Source organism: Panthera tigris, chromosome B3 (genome assembly GCF_018350195.1).
Source record: "Panthera tigris isolate Pti1 chromosome B3, P.tigris_Pti1_mat1.1, whole genome shotgun sequence".
Taxonomy (NCBI): domain Eukaryota; kingdom Metazoa; phylum Chordata; class Mammalia; order Carnivora; family Felidae; genus Panthera; species Panthera tigris.
In genome coordinates, this window is record NC_056665.1 from 21,711,859 (window position 1) to 21,734,755 (window position 22,897).

Genomic DNA, 22,897 nt, shown 5'->3' on the forward strand with positions numbered 1-22,897 from the left:
AGGGCACGCCCATTGGCGAGGGCAGGCCCCGAGGCCGGGCCGGTCCTTGTTGCGGCCCGGATTGGTCCGGCCGCCTACCTACGAACCAACGGCGTCCGCCCCTGCCCTAGGCCACGCCCCCTCCCCAGGCGCGGGCGCGCGACCGCTGTATCCTTACGGTGCGCGCTCTGGGATCCCCGCCCCCTCCGCGCGCGCAGTTCCCCGCGGCCGCCGCCGCCTGTAACCTGCGCCGCCAGGATGTGGCTGGGGGCTGACGTCGAGTCCAGATGTGGCCCCGGCCCCGCCCACCCCCGGGGCCGGGCCGCCCACACCGAGCCGCGGCGCGCACGGCGGCTGTCCCGCCTGCCACAATGCGCGGCGAGGCTGCGGCCGCGACTTGGCGAGACAGTCACTAACGTCGCTGCTCGGCATCCTTAGGACAGGCCGCCTCTGACGCCGCGCGGGGACCCCACGGGCCCGCGCCCCCCATGCGCTCACTCTTTGGTGCCCGGCCGGGCGGGCGCCTCGCGGACGCGGAGCCGCGCGGGTGACGGCAGAGGCGGCTGCGCGCCTAGCCCAGCCCGCGGAGAGGGCGCGCCGCGCCCCCGCCCCCCGCCCGCTCTCCGGAGGCCGTGGGTGCGGATGCGCCGCTGACGACTCGCAGCGACCAGCAGTGCCGCCGGCCCGCCGGCCGGAGACCGCAGCATGGCAGCCGCCGCCTATGTGGACCACTTCGCCGCCGAGTGCCTCGTGTCCATGTCGAGCCGCGCGGTTGTGCACGGGCCGCGGGAAGGGCCGGAGCCCGGACCCGAAGGCGCGGCCGCCGCTGTCGCCGCCACGCTGCCCCGCGTCGAGGAGCGCCGCGACGGCAAAGACAGCGCCTCGCTCTTCGTGGTGGCGCGGATCCTGGCGGACCTCAACCAGCAAGCGCCGGCGCCCGCCCCGGCGGAGCGCAGAGAGGGCGCCGCGGCCCGGAAGGCGAGGACCCCCTGCCGCCTGCCGCCTGCGCCGCCACCCGCCCCCGAGCCCGCCTGCCCCGGCGGCGAAGGTGCGGCGGCCGCGCCCCTCAGCCCCGCGTGGAGCGAGCCCGAGGCCGAGCTCGAGGCGGGGCTGGAGCCCGAGCGGGAGCCAGGGCCCACGGGGAGCGGCGAACCCGGCCTCAGACAAAGGGGCCGGCGGGGCCGAAGTCGCGCCGACCACGAATCCCCGCAGAGAAAGCACAAGTGCCACTACGCGGGCTGCGAGAAAGTTTACGGGAAATCCTCGCACCTCAAGGCGCACCTGAGAACTCACACAGGTCAGTAGGGCCGCCCGGGCGCCCAGAGCGCGCGGACGGGGACAGCGCAAGCTACCGGGCCACGCCCCCGGAGCCGCCGGCCGGGCGCGAGGGGCAGTGGGGCCGGGAACGGTCGGGGCCTCGCCCCTTCCCCCCCGCCACACGGTCCCGCGGCCGGCCCCGCGCGCCGAGCGAGGCGGGTCCGGGAGCTGGGAGCCGGCGCCCGCCCGGCGACCGCGCCCCCGCCGGGCACGCCCCCTCCCCGGGCACTCTCGGGCGGGGCCGCGGGGGCGGATGTCGTCATCTAGGCTGCGGGCGTAGACCCCGCCGAGGCCGAGGGGCGGCGCGAGCAGGTGCGGGCGAGCTGGGTGGGGGCCGCGCGTGCTGCTCTGGGAGACAGGCGGTGGGGGCGCCCCGGGGCCGCGGGGGAGGCGGGGTGCCCTCGCCCGGCCCCTCCCCTACCGGCCCCTCCCTCGCCGGCCGGGCGCGCGCTCGGGATGGGAGGGACCCGCCCGGCCCGGCCCGGGCGAGCGGCGGGCGAAGTTCACGCGGGGACAGGGCTCCCTCCAGCCACTCGGCACATTCTTCACTCTCCTCTTCCTGTAATTTTTCCAGCGCTCTAAGGTTTAATTTGTCCAAACCAGAGCCAGCGGCGGCCGACGCGGGTGGCGGCCCCGGTTCCCCGCCGGAGGCTCTTTGTGGGAGCCCCGCCCATCCGGCCGGCGGGGGCGCGCCCGACCCGAGGGGGCTCTTCGGCCTGGGGGCGCTTTCTCCAGAAAGGAGAGCCCTGTTCACTGCCGGCCTTGTGCGCCTCCCTCTTCCCGGCCCTGCTCACCTGCCGGGTGCCGGATGCGTGCGGGCGGCACCAGCACCGGGACGGGCGGCCTCAGCGGACCAGGGACCTCGTAGTTGTTTTTCTTTTTTTAAACACAAAGGTGGGAACAATGTTTTAAGGGATGGTAACCTTTCTCTTTCAGTTTGGCTTAAAGAATTGTGTATTTCCTCTGGGCTCACGTTAAGTCTTCTGGTACACTTAATTCTTTCGCATTTGGAGCAGGTTAAAAAACCCGTATAAATATACTGTTACCTTGTTACCAAAGGTTTAGACTTCACATTTGTACAATAGTTCGGAAGCTAGCTAAAAACTGCAGTCCTGAAGACCCTGCAGCTGAAGGACCCCCGTCTCCTGGTAAATTTGGAACTGAGCTGTCTCCAGGTCTGCAGGTGTCAAGGCCAGCGGATCTCAGACAAACCTTTACCTCAGAAGCTGCCCCCGCGGTTTTGGTCCCTTGCTGTGGCCGCAAGGGATAGCTCGGCCGGTGGTGGGGTCGAGGGTGAAGGCGGGGCCATTCTACTCATTCTTAGTCGGAATTTAGGGTGTGTGGACCGAGATAGGGTGTGGGGTTAGTGTAGGGGTGTTGGTTCAGACTGGGAACCTTACTGCCAGGGTGGGTGTGGCCGTGGAGGAGGGGCCAAACTACGTTCGGATCCTGTAGCACCCAGATTACGGGGGCGGGGGCAGTGCATGGGGCGTGGCTCGAGGACCTCCTTGCGGGGGCGAGGCCAGTACTGGGCAGGTAATTTAAGGATAGGAGACTCTCTGCGTCCTGTTTCACGGTGGCTTTCCACTCGGCTGGTCGGGTTCGAGAATTGTGGAGGGGCTGGTTGAGGGCCGGGGCTCGCTGTCACGGACCGGGCAGGCTTGGATGGGGGCCTTAGCTGGAGGATAGCGTCTGGGTTTGCTTGCCCCCTGATCCAGGCTGTAGTGTTCCTGAGTGGGCCCCTTGGCTAGATGATTGCTCCGAGGCAATGAGAACTCGGGTCTCCCTCAGTGGGGTGGAACCCAGCCTCTCTGGGGTGCTCTGAAACCCGAAGCAAGCAGAAGAGGATGGAACCAACACTCTGACTGTAGTGTGCTGTGTCTAAGAGCAGGGAACGGGGCTTGCCCTCCCTGTGTGCAGAAACATGAGGCCCTACCTCTGGAGGAGATGTAGATTTCCAGGTCCCAAATACTGACCTTCAGCCAAACACTACAGTTTAAGTGGTGCCCCAGGTGAATCTGATTATGAACCAAGAACTCACCTCTGGAGGGAGTCTGGTTCAGCTTCTGGTGGAGGGCATGACTAGGGAGCCCATTTCCAGCCTGCCCCCAAGTGTGCAGAACATAATTAACTGGTGTTCGTAGAGGAGACAAGGGTAGCCCACAGGCCACAGTGGGTGACCAAGGGGACAGGCTACCCTGGGAAGACCTGAGCAGCAGCCCCCGGTTCTGAGATAGCTGTGGTTTGGTTTGTGTGCTTCCAGCAGCTTTCTGGGGGGTCTCTGCCGACAATGGTTCAGGTCATGCCAGGCCCTCTACTCCACTAGGAGCAACCCCCCACCCCCCAACCAACCCACCTGCAGCAATTTCATGGCAGAGGGTGAATATCAAAATCATTTTAGCCAAGAAGGCAGTTCACAACTTGCTCTGTCTAGCTCTGTGACCAAGGACGGGTCCACAGACCTCCCTGCAGCTTGGTCATGTCTCGCCTGACCACTTGGAAGGTCTGTGGGAAATGAGGCTGTGTGTTTGAGAACCTTTGGGAAGTACAAGCCTCAGCCTTGACTCTGGGGAGACCTGGACTTCCCTGACTGCTTCGATCTCCCAGAGCTGCCTGGACTGCTTAGTTGTGTGGCAGTGTCCTGAGGACTGATTACCCTGTCACATTTAGGTAATTGTTGATGTTAAGCAAACACGTGATCAAACAAAGACACACATTTTTGCAACCCAAGCTGCTTTTTTTTTTTTTTTTTTTCCTAAGGCACTTATTATTTAGCTAATCAGAATTTCCAGCCCAGATCTGGGAATTTGCTAAGTCTTGCCTTGGGGAGTAGCAAGACCAGGAACATGTTTTCTTGGAGGCTGAAGGGCTTTGATGTGAACATTCAAGAACTTTGAGAAGGAAAGGCCTCTGGCCTTCTGAGGGCAGATCTCCACCTGAGCCAGCCAGGAGATTCCTGCTTGTTGTCTGGAGTGGTGGGGCTTGGCGGGTCCCCAGCAGTAATGGCCACTCAGTCTTTCTTGGCAGAGATGCCTTGAATACATTCCTACCTATTTGTTCCTGCAAAGAATCGTTTTCAGAATGTCTCTGTGCCCTGTTTTCCCTGCAGCACTGGGAGCTAAAAATCCAATTGCATGCTGCATGAGCTGGGCCCATTTCAGCAGCTCTGGGGGCCTTGCTGGAAAGGGGGGCACTGTGTTGTGTACAGCCCCTCCCTCCTGCAGACATCCAGAGAGAGACATGCCTGGTCACCTGGCCCTCTTTTTGCGGGTGGAGGTAGAGTTAAGATTGCATTCTTAGCCATTTCCTGTAATAATTTGGGTGGGGTTAGTTTGAAGTTTAGCCACCGAACAAGGGATTTGATCATGAGTGAGATTATTGGGGCAGGGTATTCAGGGTATTTAGGTCCCCTCCCCCAACACAAACTCTGGCTATAGAGCCTGGTTTCTAACCACATTCCTCCCATGTACCCCTCGAAGGTGCTTCCTGGTGCAGCTGCCTTGGACAGGCAGCCTGTCAGGGAGTGAGTGGCAGGGATCTCCTTCACCCAGGGCAAAGCCATGCTGGCAGATGGCCAGCACTTTGTTCGGGACACATCCACGCTGGTGGGTCCCGTCCCGTCTCCCTCACAGTCCCAGGCTGCCAGTGGGCCAGTTGTGAAACTTCAAACAATGCAGAAGTGTGTAGGCAGAATGTGCCAGCCTTCTCTTCCTCTGGCTAACCACTATCACCTCCTGTTGGTGTTTCCCTTTACAGACCCTTTTAGTGGATTTGCATGTATGCATGCGTGTGCATCCACACAGACATCTGAAAACTATACATGTAGGATCCTAGCAAATATATTCTACCACAGGCTTTTTTTTGGTGTGCTTATTTAACAAGGCACCTTTGTTCTTTATCTGGGCTGCGTGGTATTCCCAGGTGTGGCTGCGTGACTGTACCACAACTTGTTTAGCCTTTATCTTGAAAGGATAGTTATGTTGCCTTCTCATTTTTTATCGTTTCATGCCTGTGGCAGTAGAATCCAGTATGTGTGTTGGTGCAGAGGAGCTGGCATTTCTGTAGGATTGAGACCTGGCAGTGTTATTGATAGTAGTGTAGACAGCATTTACATGCATTGTGGAGTTACCATGTTAACTTAAAAGACATGTTATGTTTTTAAAGGAAATAGCACATTATGTTTTTAAAGGAAATAGATGGAGGTCTTGGTCTCCCCAGTACTGAAGTTCCTGCTGTGTTGCTGACTTTTTTTTTTTTTTTTTTTTACCTCTTCCAGTTCTTCTTTTGCACATGTGAGATCATCATATTGAGAACATTTAAAACAACCCTAAAACCACCATTACTCTCTCATGGCTCATGACCAGCTCTCCTGCTGCCATCTTTTTTTTTTTTTTTTTTTAATTTTATTTACTTATTTTGAGAGAGAGAGAGAGAAAGAGAACGAGAACTGAGGGGGGAGGGGCAGAGAGAGAGAGAGGGAGACAGAGGATCCAAAACAGGCTCTGTGCTGACAGCAGAGACCCTGATGTGGGGTTCGAACTCACAAACTGCGAGATCATGACCTGAGCCAAAGTCGGACGCTTAACCTGCTGAGCCACCCAGGTGCCCCTCTCCTGCCATCTTTACTTGGCTTACCCTGCAGCCTAGCCTGGGTAAGGGCTCAACCCCTGCAGCAGTCAGCTGTGCCCTCGCACCCTGAAGTGCCTCCTGGCTTGTTGGCACTGGGGGAGGGACTGATGTGATGCCTTTTGAAACTGTCCCTCTCCTGGCTAAAAGAGGGCTGGAGCCCTTCCTGTGTGAGCAATCTGACAGGACCACCCTTGACTTAACCAGAGGTACCATGTGCAAGGCTTCAAATCTGGAAGACAGCCCCGCCCCTTCAGAGTTGGCACTGTGAAGTCTGCTCACTGAAATGAGCTCATGACAGCCCCGACACTGTAAGGGCCTGTTTGCTTTGACCTTATTCTGAATTGAGTTGGTCGTTAGGTTCCTAGATGTAGCAAGTTAAAAGGGGAAAGGGGAGATAAGATAGCAGCTACAACCAAGGAAGGAAATAAGCCAACAAGTTATTAATATGTATATGTGTGTGTATGCACGTGTATCTAAATCTATAACTCAAGAAACCCAACCCAGCCACACTGTGCTGGAACGAATGTGGTGCTGTTTGTGGAGGGGCCTGTAGTCCTCCTCAGTAGTCCCCTAGGCCTGCATTCTATAATAACTGACATTTGTAACAGCGGTCTTGACATATCAGGGCACTATTAAAGTGTGTCTGGTTTATGCTTTAAGAAAGTAGTTAAACTCATTTTTGAAATGAAAACTTCAGGGATGATACACTCAGCTCTCTGTTGTATCTAATAGCAGGCTGCTTGCTAGGGACAGGCATTGTTCTGTTTGCATTCATTCCTCATAAGCTTTTTAATCTTCACAGGACCCTATGAAATAGGTACTGTTGTTATTACTAGTCCTCAAATAATGATGCCAAGGCCCAGATGGATTAAGAAATATGCCCACAGTCACACAGCAAATGAAGGGGGAGCTGAGGTTTGTGCCTGGGCAGCCACACTTCTGAGTTTGGGTCTGCCCGCTGTGCCTGGCTGCTCTTCCTGCCTGGACCTGTGTTCCAGGGGAGGGCAGGTGCCTCCTGGTATTTAGAAGTCTTCCTGTCCCAAGCACACTGCTTCCTTCACAAATTCTTATTGTGAAATGTTAAGGGAGTAATACAGTGAACGCTCATACGTTCCTCTAGACTCCTCAGTTAAATATTTGTCACCCTTTTATTTTTATCCTTTTTTCCCCTTTCTCTACTGTATTTTCTCCCTTGCCTATCTCTCCTCTCTCTTTAAATAGTACATATTATGTAACATACAGTCCATATTCACTTCTCCTAATGATCGCCAAGATGTCCCATGTAGGGTCTGGAATCCAGTTCATCACACATTGTGTATGGTTGGCCTGTCTTTTTAGTTTCCTTTAGTCTGGGACAGTCTTGGCCTTTTGTTGTATTGGCATTTTAGGGATCCAGATTAGTTGTCTTGTGGAACATCCCACAGTCTGGATTTGTCAGATTGCTTCCCCCTGATTAGATTTAGCATAAACAGTTTTTGGTGGGAAATATGACACAGGTCATATAATGTTGGGCACTTGCACGCACCACAGTGGAGGCTCGTGTGGTCAGGTTGTCTGATTGCTGGATCACATACATGGTTAAAGTGGCATCTGCCAGGTCTCTTCACTATAAAGGGACACTCTCCTCCTGATAATAAGTAACTGGTAGGTAGGGTGACACTCCAAGACTGGGTTTTTGGAGGGTTAGGGTGCTGCTGGTCCTGCATGTACAGCCAGGTGCTGTGTTGGTGCAGGTGCAGTGTCTGCCCATCTCTGTTCAGCCCCCTTCTGTCTGGTCCACCTGGTAGGTTTCTGTTTCATCTTCTGACTGGACAGTCCATTGACTGGACAAGTGCTGGCATTTCTGGGTCCTGCTGTTGGAAGTCCTTTTATAGTCAAAGGACAGCTCAGCCTAGTCTTAGGAGCTCCCTTCCCAAACAAACAACACGCCCTGATTTTATTTTGAATGAAAGTCTTTCCAGATGGTACTTACAGCCTTTTTTTTAGTTAGCTCACCCTGGCTCTGTGGCCACAGGTGACCCATCCCCCAGGCCTGGCCGGGGGGGGGGGGGGGGGGGGGCGTCGGCCTGCAGCCAGTGATACCCTTAGGGTCTTGGTGGGTGTCTACATGCTTTCCAGAAGAAAATAAATATTGATCTAAGTTCACACACCCAAGCCTGTTTTACTTCCCTTTCATAACGCCAAGTGGGGTCATTTTCTTGAGAAGTCAACTTCCCATCAAAATGGAAATAAACTTTGAAGTGTTGTCTCCAGCTTGGCAGTTGAGAAGTGACTGCTGTGATGGGACTAGGATGGGGGTGGTGGGGGTTTGGCTGCCATGGCCCCTGGGGGGGACCCTGAGCCTGGAAGGCCTTCCCCTGCTCTAGGTCAATATAATGGAGACTCAAATGCTAATTTTTTACTCTTTTGACAGTGACTTGACACTAGGCACTTGATGTAAGACAGAGAAATCTTCACCCAACCAAAAGCTCTGTCATTTGGCTACACTTACACACACGTAAGTGTGCTGTCTGGTTTGATGTTGCATCCAAGCCCGGAACGTGTTTACATGGGACCTGTGATTCTGGTTCATTTACTCAGTTTGATCTCAATCCTGTCTTCCAACATCTGTGGATCAGCCCTGTGCCAGTCAGCCTTCTTGGAAGCATGGAGTCCCCTCAGCTGAAACTAGGCTGTGGTAAAGAGGTTGGTCATCTGCCCTGCCATCCCCCTTGCCCCTTTTAGTGTGCCCTGGCACTGGTGTGCCTTCCATTCAGCTCCTGTTCCCCTTCTGCCCCAGGGCCTGGACATTATCCCGTTTGCTGTTGGACATCATGTGCATGGTCAGGGGAGCAGCCTTGACCAGTCCATAGTTTTAACTAACATCATCCTGGACAAACAGAACAGAGGGTACAGGTTTTTATTTTGGGGTGTGTGTGTTGGGGGTGGGGGCGTCTGTTTATTGTTCTTCTTTTTTGAAGTTCATCACACAAAAATACTTGCTAACCAGGAACTTGGCCACACTCCGTGGCGATTGGCCAGTCTGTCCCAAGGTGACCTGTTTGGAAAAGCACTGAGGATTGATGCCTCAGATTAAATGTCCCTGTGCTGCTGCCACAGGGGTGTGGCCTTCCTGCATGGGTGGGTGACCCATGGTCCCCTGAGCACAGGGTACAAGCTCATCTCCTTGGAGCTAGAGCCCAGGGAACATCATGGAAGAGCTTTGCAAGAAATAGGGGCCCAAATTAAAAATCACTCACCAGAGAGCACATGGTTCAGTGCCTTTGTTGGGTTCCTGTCCCAGGAGCTTCTGAAGGTGGAGTTCTGGCATATGGCTGTCTCCTGCAAACATGGGGCCAGTTGGAAGGAAGCTTGGGAATGGGGGGAGGAGGAAGTGGGCTTAGAGGAGCTCAGGGGGCTTCCTGCTCCCTACCCAGGACCACCACATCGACGTGGAGGGGTATCAGCAAGGCGATGGCTAGACAGCTTGGCTGGTGGTCAAGGGCCTAAATTGGGGCCTTCTGACACTCTTGTGTTAGTAGGACTGATGTCATTCTCCTTGAGTATGTGTAGGACCCTGTACACTTCCTCTCTGACTTTTTCACTTGTCTTTAACTCTCTTTTATGGTATAAATGCTTGCTCACACACACACACAAAGGATAAAGGGAATTTGGTTTGGGGCTAGAGGTAGAAGTTAGTTAATGGCAGATCAAGAATAGAGGTTTTTGCAAGGAAGTGTTGGGAAAGAGAGGAAACAGAAGAGGCATACTTGAGCCTTAGAGCTCAGCCCTTTAGGGGAGAGAAGTAGGGGCCTAGGCGCCCAGGTGTGTCCTTGGCACAGAGTGATGTTTGACCTGGGTCATTGGCTGGGCTAGTTGTTCAAGACCATGTCTGGGATTAAGGGAAGGGTCTGAGAACTGGGGGTTGGCACCATGGGTGCACCTCAGACATCTTACCGGTAACAAACTCAAATGTATTTTCATTGAAGGAGAAATAATAAATGTTAATTTATTTTTTTTAATTACATAGTTGCCCTTCTAACAAGTGATGGACAATCTGGCTACTTAGCAGTCTGTTGTCTTAGTTTACATTCTGCCGTCTGCTTCCCTGCCTTACTGCCTGTTGGCCTCATTCCCTCGACTGGCCACATCTGGTTTGTCCACTGTTCTTTGTGGTCCCCATGTCTTTCCCCACACCCCTCCATGGTCCGGGAATACTGAATGGCGGGTGGCGGGGTAGGTGGGGACCTGGGCCCTGGAGACACCATGCAGTGGTCCTCTCCATCCCATCATGGAGATCTTGCCTGCTCCTTCCAGTGGCTTCACATTCTGGATTTCCTTGTGCTTATTCATCAGTTGCCATTTTTGTCTCTGAATGGTGTGGTGGAGGAGGCGGTCCCTCATAGCAGCCTGTGGGGACCCAGAAGGGACTCCTGCTTGCAGCCCTGTGTGTTAAGGGCAGTTTCCCAAGGTTTCCTAGTCTTTTCCGGAGTGCATCTTTTTGGCTGCTTGCATGGCATGTCCTGCTTTCTAAAATTACTTTGCTGATTGGCCATAGGCCTCTGGGGTGAAGGGGAAGGTCCAGGGGCTTTGCAGGATGCTGTCTTTTATCCTGAGGAGATGTAGTATCAGAATTTTATGCCATGCCCTCTCTGTTGGGGTGGGGCTAGGGTCTGCCATCGGAGGCCTTATGCTGTCCTGGTGGTGAGCACAAAGGTCATTGTCTTGAGTTGCTGTTAGGTCTTTGGGTCTCAAAGGAAATCCAGCCTCGGCTTCTTCTAGGTTCTGATTTGAAGCTGTTCTTCCTTGATGGTTGGTGGGTGTTACATGTTAGCATTTTGCTTTGGATGGGTTGCCTCATTCTGAAGTGTACTAACTTTAGCCTTTGAAAAACTTCCACTTTCATTTCCCTTTCCCTGATCTCACTGGTCTCCTTGAATCTGAGCTGAGACTCCTTCCCACACTCAGGCCCTCCTGTCCCACATTCAGTACTGCACCGTGGCCTCAGAAGACAGATATTTATGTGTGTGCGTGTGTGTGTGTGTGTGTGTGTGTGTGTGTGTGTGTGCGCGCGTGTGTGCGTGCGCGTGCACGCATGCACTGTTAGCTGCCCCCAAAGCTCAGGAGATTGTTCCTTTGGAAGTAAGCCAGTCACAAGGCATCTGGCCAGGTGGCACAGGCTGCAGCAGGGATGGTTTCTTCTTCATGACCCCCAGTGGGGCTGTATCACCTCAAAGCCAGGGCCTTGCAAGAGCAGAGAAGGAGGGAGTAGTATGTGCTGGATAGGGTGGGGACCCAGGAGCCAAGCTGGAGGGTGTGCAGTCCAGGTCCCTGGTGGAGTTCTCCTTCTCAGGCCATTCTGCCCTTGACCTTTTTCACTGGGGCAGACAGTCTGGTATGGGGGACTGGATGAGGCCAGGTGCATGGAAGCTCTTTGCCTACCCAGCCGAGTGTGCAACCTGGTGTGCCCTCACTTCTCATACTCCACCACCACCTCCTGCTCCTTGCTTCCCCTCCTCTCCTCCTTTCTCCCCTTTCCTACTGTTCCCCGCCCACCTCCCCCTTCTCTTGCTCCTTTCCTCCCTTCCCTTCCCCCCTCCTTCCACCCTCTTCTGCTTACCCCCTTCCCTCTCCTCTCCGTTTTCTCCCCCTCCTCCTTTCCCTTCCTCCTCTTTTTCCTCCCCCTTCCCTTCCCCCTCTCCTCTCCTCTCCCTCCTTGCACCCCAGGACTAAGCACATTTTTAACTTGCCGTCAGGGGTTTCCAGCCCACAGGACTAAGGCAGGAGGGTGTACTGGGGGAGTAGGGCCCCAGGAACTTGAGGAGAACCAGTGAAGATACCTCTCCTTTGTGCTGTAGCCCAGGCTCAGCCTGGGAGACCCTGTGGGGTGGCTGTGGCTTCCTCCTTGCACCCTCTGGGGATGCCCTGGCAGCTCTTCCCTGGGAGGTAGCCTGGTGGGCTGTCAGCCTCCTACACAATGAGAGGTAAACAGTGGGTCACCTTGGCAACTGGCGGAGCTGGGGCTCAAAGTGCTTGTGGCAAGAGAAGTTCTCATTGTCTCAAGTTTCTGGGATGGCGTTCTGTTTTGATTTTTTTCTTTAATTAGCTGGAGTGACTAAGATACCAAAATGACTGACCTGGTTCCTATAATTTCTTAATAAACATTTATATTTTCTTCATAGGAAGAACATTTCTTCCAGTGATTCATTGACTTTTTCTTTTAGACTATGGCAAGGCCCTGGCGAGGCAGGGTGGGGGTGGCACAAAGGGCCCCCACTGCCGACAGCCATGCCAGCTGGCGAGGGTCCAGGCCCTGGGCGCACTTATGTAAACACCACACCAAGATTGTACTGGTTTTGAGGTTGATTATGTTCCATGGAAAATTTGGGGGCGATGCCTCTCTTATCTTGGAGTGTTCAGATCCCCATAACTGGAGCTTCCAGAAGTCCTCTGAGGGACCTGTAAGTCTTTCTGAGCCTAAGCAGTGTTCTTTTCACCCGATGCCAGATTCTCCTGGGAGGCCAAGGTGTGAACTAGTTTTACATCTTGGTACAAGGTGACGCTTCAGCGCGTTTGCTGTTAAACAGTAACTGCCCATATGTGCGTAGCTTGGGCTGGATGTGCCAGATTGGGTGGCCTCCTGCCACCCTGCTGGCTGTCTGAGGGAGTGCCAGGCCACGCAGGGCCCTGGGAGGTGCTGGTGAAGCTCAGCCCCAGGTTCTTGTGCAGGCCTTGCCCTTTACCTGGGGCTTCCTTGGGCCTCTCTGCTCCATCCCCCTGTCTATTACCCAGTACAGTCACCTGCCCCATCGAGGAGGAGCCCAGTGAGTACATCGGAAGGCTGAAAGTTGACTTCCTTCGTTTTATCATTGGTAGAGGTGATCCAGGTGGCCCTGGCTGGTGGTGTGTCCTTCGAACTGCTCTGCAGTTAACACCTAGGCCTGCATCCAGAGTCCCTTCTTCATCCTGGGCACGCAGGGCCCCTGGGTCCCCTTCTCTCCACATAGGCTGAATTCTTGCTGGGTTGGGCCGGGCTGCCCTGTGGCCTCATGGCCAACACCCTGTGTGTACCTGTGTCGAAAGCATTTCCCTGCAGCGGGACTGTTGCCATCACTGGGGGTGGGGGTGGGGGGTGGGGGGTGGGGTTGAAGTCCACCAACCCCAAACTGAAGGAAATGTCTATATTTGTTGCATTTATTTGTGGTGAGTCTCTGGTGTTACCTGTTCATGCACTGTGCCTTTCAGCTTTTCCAGATTTTTCTGTCAGTTGCTGGGCAGCCTCCCTACCTGGTCACTGAGAAGCCTTGTCATCCTTTCTCCCTTTGTACGAGACCTTTTTCAAGGATGTACCTAGAATTAGATTTTTTTTTTCTTGGTGAAGAATTTACATTTTTTATGACATTGAAGAAAAAACACAAAACATTGAAATGGCATTGAAGAGTGTTGAAAGTTCAAAGCCCTAATCCATTTGGGAGTTTTGTCAGAAATCCGGTGCGTCTGTGTGCCCTTTGTCAGTCCTAACAATTTGGGCTTTGGACTTTGGGCCCCACCCCACTGCCCTCTCCTCCCAGCAGCGGGCAAGTTTGTGTGCCCGGTGTTACAGTCAGCTCCTGAGGGAGCCTCTCAGTGTTTTTATCAGAGAAAGTCCTTTTTGCCTGATTATGCTTTGTCATTTAAACAGAGGGACTAAATGGAATGTTGATGAGGACTCCAGGCTTTGGAGTGAGAACAGATTGAGCTGGCCAGGGTTCTTATCTGTAAAGCAGGTTGGGGCATGCTGACCTCAGAGGAGAGGAGGAGTGTGTGTGCGAGTAGACTGTGTGGCGTATGAATGTGTGGTGTATGCATCTGTGTTGAGTGGGGGTAGGGTTTGTATGTGTCTGTGTGGTGTGTGTCTGTGTGTTTAACCTGCAGGAGCAGAATTTCACCCACTACAGTGATGCTCTTGGGCACCCGAATGAACATTTTTGCTGCCTTCTCTTTTGAAAAAGGAAAAAAAAAAAGAACAGAACAAACAACAACAGACAATTTAGAACTACTTTTTTGAAACAGGTGCCAGCTCACGTCCCCACCCTCTGGCACCGCATGTGGGGTGACCCTCACCGGCCTTGTGGCCCCAGCCACGCCCCAGTCCATAAAATGCCCATCTTGAGTTGTGGGAGGATGAAGCAAGAGCCTGCCACAGAAAGGCAGGTTCCTTGAGGATCTTGTTGCTATGGAGACCTGCTTCCTGGGGAGCTGTGCTCAGGCTAGGATGGCCCCCTCTCAGGTGAGCCTCATTTGTTACTGGGTAACCAATGGAGCCCTCCCAGGCCCCAGCCAGCTGTACCTGGCCTGACGCTTTTTAAAGAGCAGAAGCAGCTGAACGGGAACCTTGAGGTGGAAGACCCCGTCACTGGTCACCAGAGCAGTTCTGGGTGTGCCCAACAGCCTGAGGTGGACTCAGGCCTAGCAGCATCTCCCTGCCATGGCGTCAGACAGCCTCGTGGTGACAGACACTGTGCCAGCCCTGCCCAGTGACTCCACCTAAATGGAAGGACTTTCTGTGTCCAGGTGTGCTCTGCGGGAGACTTCCAGAAGCACGATGACTGAGTTCATACCCGCAGCCTAGCTCTTGAGTCCGAGGGCAGCAGAAATCCTGCTTGCTGTGAAACTTGCTTCACCCAACACTCCCAGTGGCTCCTTCAAGTGGAGAGCGCCTGGTTCTGCTGCTAGAGCCGCTTAGACGCGGACGCGCGCAGCCAGGGAATCCCACTCAGGACTCATATTTGCTATTTTTGTAACTTCCTGGGCTTCTCTGGTTTCAGCACTCATTCTGCTTCTTGTTTGCAGGAGTAATTGCTTTCATGAGCTTTGGGCCATCTGTGGATTTCTTTTCCCCTCTATTTTTTTTTTCTTTTTTGGGGCAGCAATTCTATGTTCACAGATATGAGAATTGTTTCCTAAAGGGAAGCATGAAAGCGTTCTTGAGGCTGGCTTTTCAGCTGTCGAACCACAGTTTCATACCCTTTTCCTGCTTGCTTTTCATCTTCGTGTGAATGTGTTTGGCATCAAGATGCTTCCTGTGTGGTCTGAGGTGACTATTTTGAATGAATGTAAGGGCTGAGGGCATCTAGTCTGAGATGACACCTGGGCACTAATGTGGCCTTCCTTGCTCTCTCCTGGCATCTCCTTGTTCCAGAGGATATTTGTGAACATTGGGTCGGGGGAGGGGTTCCCTTTCCTCCTGTGGACCCCACCCGGCCCCTCTGCTCAGATAGGAGAGGCCACCAGGGACCTGTGTTGTTTCTGTCTCCTGCTGGAGTGGCCAAGTGGGCCTCCTCCCTTTTTGGCTCTGAGTGAGTGGGCTGTTGTGAGACCCCTGAGCTGACCCTTCTGGTTCAGGTGCAGCTGCTATAGCTGTCTGCTCAATGCCACCTGGGAGAAGCAGCGGCCGGGTCTGTGGTGGCCACGTTTGGATGCCCTTCAACGTGTAGAGATAGGCATGTCCCCTGTCCTTCTCATAGGGGTGGGGGAGCAGAAGCCAGGGCTGTCTGTGCAGCAGCCTGGACAGGTGCAGTCTCCAGTAGAGGTGGCTGACCTGGCCTCTGCAACCTGTGCTTTCCCAGTCAGCACCCCGGGTGAGTGGGGAGATTGCCTGCAGGGTGCTCACCTGTGTGGAGAAGGCAAGGGGGCTGGAGGGGTGTCCAGCCTCCTGTGGGGCCCAGCGTGGGGAGGCATTTCATCCAGTAGCTGGCCTGTGGGTGCTCAAGAGCCCTCACAGGGCATGGGCCCACCTGTGCTAGCCGCATCCTGGGCTACAGTGGTGTAAACTGGATTTCATATGTTAGGGTACAGTTTTCAACAACGTGGAAATGGCCTGGGAAATTTTCTTGCTTATACTGCCCGTTGTTGAGAGCTGGCCAGCCCTGGGTGCTCAGTGTGCTCTCTGGGTTTTGGAGGTTCTGACTCTGGACTGCCGTGACTCCATGGAAGATAGTCATGCAAAGGCCCAAGGCAGAAAACCCCAGGGCGTCTTGGGCTCTCAGGCACAGAACTGGTGTCACCTGTTTCTGAATCAGCTTGGGAAGGCCAGAGGTGTCTGCCATCTCAGTTTTTCTGGAGGGCAGAGTCACCCCTCTGCGGCTCCTGCCCAGCCCCGGGGTACTCCACGTGGTCATCCTGCTTTAATGTATCTTTGTTGAGGGAGTATCTTGTCACTGCCCCCTCTGCACCTCCTTTTCCTGTGGCTGAGTTTTGCGTAACAGTCTCCTCCCAACGAGGCAGGTCACACGGATTTGAGTGAAAGGCCCACGCCTGCCCAGCAAATACTCGTGGCACAAATAACTGGCTCTCTGAGATGACGTTGACCTTGGGGGATGCTCCCTGCTTTTATTCAAATGTTTGTGTCCACCCCACCACCCACCCCAGATTCTTATGTTGAAATTCTAATGCCCAATGTGTTGATATTTGGAGGTGGGGCTTTTGGGAGGTGATTAGGTCATGAGCCCTCATGAACAGATTAGTGCCCTTATAAAAGAGGCTCCCCAGAGCTCCCTTGCCCTTTCTTCCTTTTGAGGACACAGTGGGAAGACACCAGCTATGAACCAGAAAGAGGGCCCCCATCAGAACTCGACCATGCTGGAGCCTTGATCTTGGACTTCCTGTTCTCCAGCATTGTGAGAAATATATTTCTGCTGTTTGTAAGCTACCCCGTTGGTGGTATTTTGTTCCAGGCTGAGCAAACGAAGATGCTCCCCAACTCCTTTGGGCAAATACTCAGCAACACTTCCCCAACTACCTCAGATTAGTGCCTTGTGCCTTCAAAGTCCAGAGCCTGTCACTCCAACTGCAGGGGCAGGACTTGTTCTCCCAGCCCTGCCCCTGAAGATGGGGGCACCCCAGGTCTATCCTGACAGCAGCCTGCACCTAGTCTCCCACCTGGCCTCCCTCCCTTGCAGCAGGGCTGATGTCAGCAGAGGAGTCTCCTGAGTATGTCTTCATCACTCCCTTCACCTGAGTTTTTAGGATGTTGACACTTGAAATGGGCTGTGGCTCAGAATTTTCCAAGCATCCAATTCGCAGGGGTTCCAGGGAGGGGATTGGGGGTGTTGAGATCAAGGCCAGGAACCAGCAGCCCCCTAGGCACTCACCAGACATGCTTCCTTAGTACCCTAGCTGGTGACCTTTGCCTTGTGGGGTGGCCTGTCATGGGCTGGACCCACAGTGCAATGAGGGGTCACCCCCTTCTCAGGAGCCTGGCCTGAAGGTACTGTTCCCACCAGTGAGAAGGGAGAGCTCCTGGAGGACTGGGCTGTCATTCCATGCCCTATCCCAGGGCCAAACATGGTGGTCAACAGGATTTGTCCCAAGAATGTGGGGAATGAGTTCTGGTCCTTGAGTTTACAGGTTTTTGTTTTTTTCTCCTAAAAGCAGTAGAATCTTTCTTTCGACCAAATCCCGTGGATTCCAGTGTAGGACCGAGTTGGGGAGGATTGCTGTCTGGCGCTGGAGGGATTTTTGGCTGTGGAGCCTTCTGTCACTGAGCAGTCCTGGGCACCCTGCACGTACCCTGAAGACAGTCCCAGTGGGGTTGGCTGTGTTGTCCCGAGGCTAGCATAGGGTCCTGCTTCTGTACCTAAGTGACTTGGCGGAAGGAAGCAAGATGAATGGAAGTCAGCCCCCAAGGCCACACGTGCAGGCTAACCCTTGGGGCTGGGCCAGGGAGTTGGGCCCTTATGGTCTGTGGCAGGTTCTTCTGGGGTCTGTGGTCAGTGTCCTGTTGCTTTTCAGAGGGTGTCACTCTGGCTGCCCAGGCTTTAATCAAGGGTGATTGGGTTGGGACTCTATGGGGTCCAGCAGGCAGAGGTAGTGATGAGACCCTGGTCAGAGCATGGGGCAGGGTGTGGCGGACAGAGGCACGTAAGGTCACAAGATGGTGGGCAGGGGAGTCTCAACCCACCCTGCAGCCTGGCTCAGAAGCACTGGGCTCTCAAGATGGGAGAGAGAAAGTGGCCAGGGGTCAAGGCAACGGTCTGGCAGGTGTGGGGGTGGGGTTGACCCCGCCATTGACACACACTGGACTGGTGTGTAAAGCTGCATTTGTGGGGTGTCAGCAGACAGTGTCAGGGTAGGGGACATAAGGCATGGGGTTTTGTCACTCATTCCCTGAATGCCACAAGGGTCCTGGCTCTGGCTGGTGCTTCTGCCCCTTGAAGACTTGGTGTCTGAGTCCAGCGCCGTGTGACCTCATCCCCACATGCTGCTGTGGGCAGGGGCACGGGGTGGGGTGGGGTGTGGGTGTCTGCATCCCTTGCTGTAGCCCTTCCTTCACCTTGGACACTCCCACCCATCCCACTCAGCCAGGCCTTTCCCTCCTTCAGATGCCTTTTCAGAAAGCAGTGGGTTTGGGGGCAGATCCAGGCCCAAGTGACCATTGTGTGTCTAGCAGTGTGTGATGAGTGGACAAGCCAGAAGTGAAAGAAAGCACTTCAGCGAGTGTGAGGAGAGCCAGAGAGGTGAACTGCTCTTGTGGCTGCCTTTCTCTAGTGCTTGGAGCAGCACCCCGATGTCCCCGGATGGGTGTACTGTGCCCGGGGGCGTCATCGCGGTGATGCCATGCTAGGTCTCCCACAGCCCGAGGCTGCTGTGTCCAGCGGTGCCAGCGTGCTGTCTCCACAGCTGGGGGTAGGTGGTAACCTCTGTCACAGGATGGACCACAGCAGTGCTGAGCCAGTGCCCACTTCTGACCAGGGTGTCTGCTCAGCCAACCTGGTGGAAAGTCTTCAAATGTTTTTAACCACTGAAATCCTGTTCTCCCCACCCATTTATAATGGGCCGGCCTCCTTGGCTCCTGTGGCCCCTCACCCCTGCACTCCTACCAGCTTATCACTTCTGCCGCCCCATGGATAAAGTTCTCAGCTACTGACAATAATGACGTTCTGATAAACATGCTGTGATCCTGGTTCTAAAGGAAGAGTATCAGAGGGCAGACATTTCTCGTGACCTCCCCAGAGTTCAAATGGAGCTTGCGTGCAGAGGGGATATGACACCTGAGTACCCATGTGCACCCAGCATGAGCCCCAGTCCTGGCACATGCACCTACTGCCCAGTGCCCCTCATGAATCTCCAGCCTGTCCCCATGGGAATCCAAGCCTGTTCTGCACAGGACACCAGGTTGATGATCTCGACTCTGTTGTTTCTGGGAAGATCATCCAGGATCACCCATCTGTGGTTCCAGAAAACTCCCTCTTTGTTTCTCTGAAACTTGGAGATTTCTCTCCCCCACCGCTCGCCGACTCAGGAGCAGAGCTGTGGGCCCCTCACTGTGCCGGCTTGGGCCATCCCTCATGGCAGAGGGAAGGCTGCACACCTGGCCCTGTTCTGGCCATCCCCCAGTCACAGTGTGGCCCTGTCTCGTCTCCCACGGGCCCTGTGCTTGGTACCCCTGCACCCCTGTCCTGCTGGTGACCCACTGCCACCTTTCCTTTCTCTTCCTTCTCCGCCTATCCTGCCTGGTCCCCTGGCCTCTCAGGGTCCCCGGGGGTTCCCATGCCAGGGGCTCAAAGACTCCTGCTGCCTCCCCCCACAACCACAGCCTCTGCTCTGGGGCAGGCCTCCCATGACGCAATGACCTGCTTTGTCACAGTGGTTCACTTCCGTACCTGTTTTTCTCTTGCAAAGGCATCATCTTCAACTGGAAGAAGAAATGAAAACACCACCTGTGCCTCAAAACCATTCAGTTTCTAGACAGGGAAATGCCAGGCAGTTAGGCCTGGCCCACCCTTGTCCTCCACTCCTCACCACCCTCCTGAATTCAGTTAAAGTTGGGGATCAGCAGCCAGGCCGCTGAAGTCAGGGAGGTCAAACTGGAATGGTGATTTGGGTGGACAGTAGGGGAAAGGGGGTGTCAAGCACAGGAGGGGCTCTGGGTAGGAATCTCAGGTCACCTGGCCACTGGTCTTCAGCTGGGTCTGTGGTGGGGTCAGGTCTGGGTCAGGGCGCCAAGCTCAGTAGGTAGGAGGATTTGCAGGCTTGAAACTAGATTGGTTAGGCGAGGAGTTGGGGTTTGGACCCCCTCACCCCCACCCCAGAGCTGTGCCGGCAGCACCAAGTCTGAGGAGAAGGCTTCTGTAGCAGGGTCTTGGAATTGCCTGGGAGTCCAGGGCCACCAGGTGACTAGTTTCTCTGAGACCAAGCTGGACTGACTGGGAGTGTCCCTCATGCTTGGGGGGGGGGGCTGGTCTTTTCCAAGCTCTGAGTGAGGCTTGTGTAGTTGAGGGGGTGGCGTGGAGGTAGACCATGGGGAGCATGACAGAGGCTGGATAGCAAAGGGCAAGTCTGTGGGAGGTCTGGGGACCCGTCCGCAGGGAGAGGCATTGCTTGGCAATGAGAGACCAGCCCCGAGGCATGGAGATAGAGAGGATTGTGCTGCTCCTGAGAGATGGTAGGGAGAGACTTCCTGGGGCGGCCCTTTACCCCTGGGGTCTGGGTTGGGTGGGGGAAGCACCAGAAGAGGGGAGATGAGATAGGAAGGCCACATGATTGGGAAACCAAGGGGAGAAGAAGGAAGTGGGTGTCATGGTGTCTGGCCTGTCCTGCCCTTCCATGTCCCCTGGCTTCTGTGCTCTGTGGCTGCGTGCATGTCCCCTCTGTGGGCGGTTTTGGTGGAACATTCAGGAATTTTGTTGGCTTCTCCCAGACTGAACATTCCTCAGGCCAACATCTGCCCCGCCTTCCCTGAGGATGGCCCGCACGTGAGGAAGAAAGGTGGGTTTCCAAACGTCATGTCTGGTGTCTCCTGTGTGATTATTTCCCACCTTGCCTTCTTGACCAGCCCTGGAGGATCTGCCTCAACTTTGGCAGCTTCTTCCTGCTCATTCTGGGCACCTGTCATCTATCTCCAAAGGCAGGACTGACCCCAGGCTTTCCTATTGGTGGAGGAAAGTGGAAAACACACAGGACTGGCATGTGGGACATGCTGCTTAGCTCTTGTCAGGATGCCCACAGGAGCAGTCAAGTGTAGAAAAGGAAGAGCATGCAGCAGAAGCAGGCCAGGGTGGTGGGAGGCTCCTGCTACTCTCTTGAATTTGACTTTGTGCAGAAGTGACAGTGGAACCCAAGGGTTGGGGTGTGTCAGCCCAGCCTGAGTGCTTTCTGGGAAGAAAAATATCATGCATGGCACACACATGCACATACATCTTTATTGAAAGCGATACATGAACTGCAACAATTCAGAAAATATAGAAGAGCTCAAAGAAAAGATTAAGCAGCACACACGGGTTTACCTACCTGAGACCACCATTGCTCGGCCCTGTTCTGACCTCCAGTGAACCTGTAGTTCACAGATACTCAGCCCCAGGAAGCCCCTCCTGGCACCCACAACATGGCTGACTGTGAGGGCGGTGCACAGCCTGCCTGCGCCAGACGTGGCCAGCTTCGTTTCTGGGAGCCCGGGGCTTAGACTGCATGCCAGGCCCCTGTGCCTTGGGCTCTGGTGTACAGCCTCAGCCACTGATATTGGTTCTGGCATCATCCAGGGCCATTTGTGGAGGCCCGATATTGACTCGGGAACCAAGGAGTGCAGATGTGTGTGGGGCAGGATGCTGTATTCCCTGTGGGCTCATTGCACCCACTTGAAGGGGCTTTTTGATGCTTGAGTTTGGAGAGTTATGGTCTGTGACTGTAATTCCATTTGGGGGAATCCTAGGGTCCATGGAAATGCTGCCCATTGCTTTCCTTACTTGGGCAGGTCCTGGCTTTGGCATTGTTTTCCCAGAGCTGGGAATGGTCCGACTGGGGATAGGCCAACAGCAGGTGGGCCCCCCACTGGCCTGGCCCATTTGGAAAGCATGTGTCCTGCTGGGCTGCAGTGGGGGGTAGTGGCTGTTGTGTGGGCTGAATGGTGAACAGTCAGGGGGACCAGGGATTGAAAGTGCACTTGCCCCTTGCTGTGCCTGATTCTGGACCTGAGTCTCCAGGCCCTGACCAGGCATCGGTGGTGTCCAGCCTCTGCTCAGCTGCCTCACCTCTGATACTTCCACAGGCCTCTCGCTATGTGAACATGCTGGTGGTGAGGAGGAAATGGGTGGCCGCCAGGCCCCTGGGGGCTGAGTGTGGGCCAGAAAGATGGGTGTCAGGAGTCAGGAGCAGGGATCCTTGGGTGTTTGAAGTGCCTTCAGGCCTCTTTCTCCAGGGGCTGGAGGGCTCCCCAGGGCGTGGGGGGAGGGGGGTCACAACTTCCAGTACCCTCCTGCCAGTGCAAAGTTGGGCACGAATTAACAAAAAACAGATGAGTTCGGTTGTCCCTGGAATTCCACAGGAAGCTAGATGGTAGAACAAGTGATCAGCCATGTGTCCTTGGCTGAACCAGGAGTACTCCGAGAGTTGCTGAAATTCCCAAATCCTTCAAGAAGCTCTTACAGAATATGTGAACATTTCTGTGGGTGATGTGGCTCTTCTCCACCAAGTGAATCCCTACAGAGAATTCCCCTGACCTCCCAGAACATGGAGGGTGGTGTGGCTTGTGGTCTCTGTTTTCAAGCCAGTATGCAAATTGGAAGCTTGGAAGGGGAAGAGTCTGCCCAAGTCACAGTGGGGAAGTGGGCTTCCTGGGCCCAGGGATCCTGGCTTGGGGAGGGGAGAAGAGGCGGTGGAGCCAGGCCAGAACCTGCCCTGGGCTCCTCTGCCAGGGCCACAGGGGGATGGCTGGGAACTTCATCTCATTACAGATCTCAGGGTGAAGTGTATGAGGTTCCAGGCAGGGATGCTCCCCTTAGGTTCTGTTTTCATCAGATGCTTAAACTTGAGGTGTAGGGAACTGTGTCCCCCAGGATGTGGGGTAAAAGAAATGAGGCCCAGTGCTTGGTGCTCTGCACCTGTTTCACCCACACAGTGTTTAGAAAGTGCGGTTTGGCGTGTAAGGCAGCCTCTGGTCTGACATGAAAGGATCCACAGGGTAACTTTGGTCTAGGTACAGCCCTCTAGGCGGGCTTCAGAGGAGGCCTCATGGCCA

The 22,897-nt window shown here is 54.9% G+C and overlaps 1 protein-coding gene across 1 annotated transcript in view; it reads left to right on the forward strand.

Annotated features, from left to right (window-relative positions):
* The first annotated feature begins 220 nt into the window (after positions 1–220).
* Positions 221–22,897, forward strand: part of KLF13 (Kruppel like factor 13) — a 50,692-nt gene continuing 28,015 nt past the window's right edge. The window contains exon 1 of the mRNA XM_042988267.1: positions 221–1,276. Within this exon, the coding sequence (XP_042844201.1) occupies positions 685–1,276 (592 nt within the window). The 5' untranslated portion in view covers positions 221–684. The remainder of the gene's footprint in view (positions 1,277–22,897) is intronic.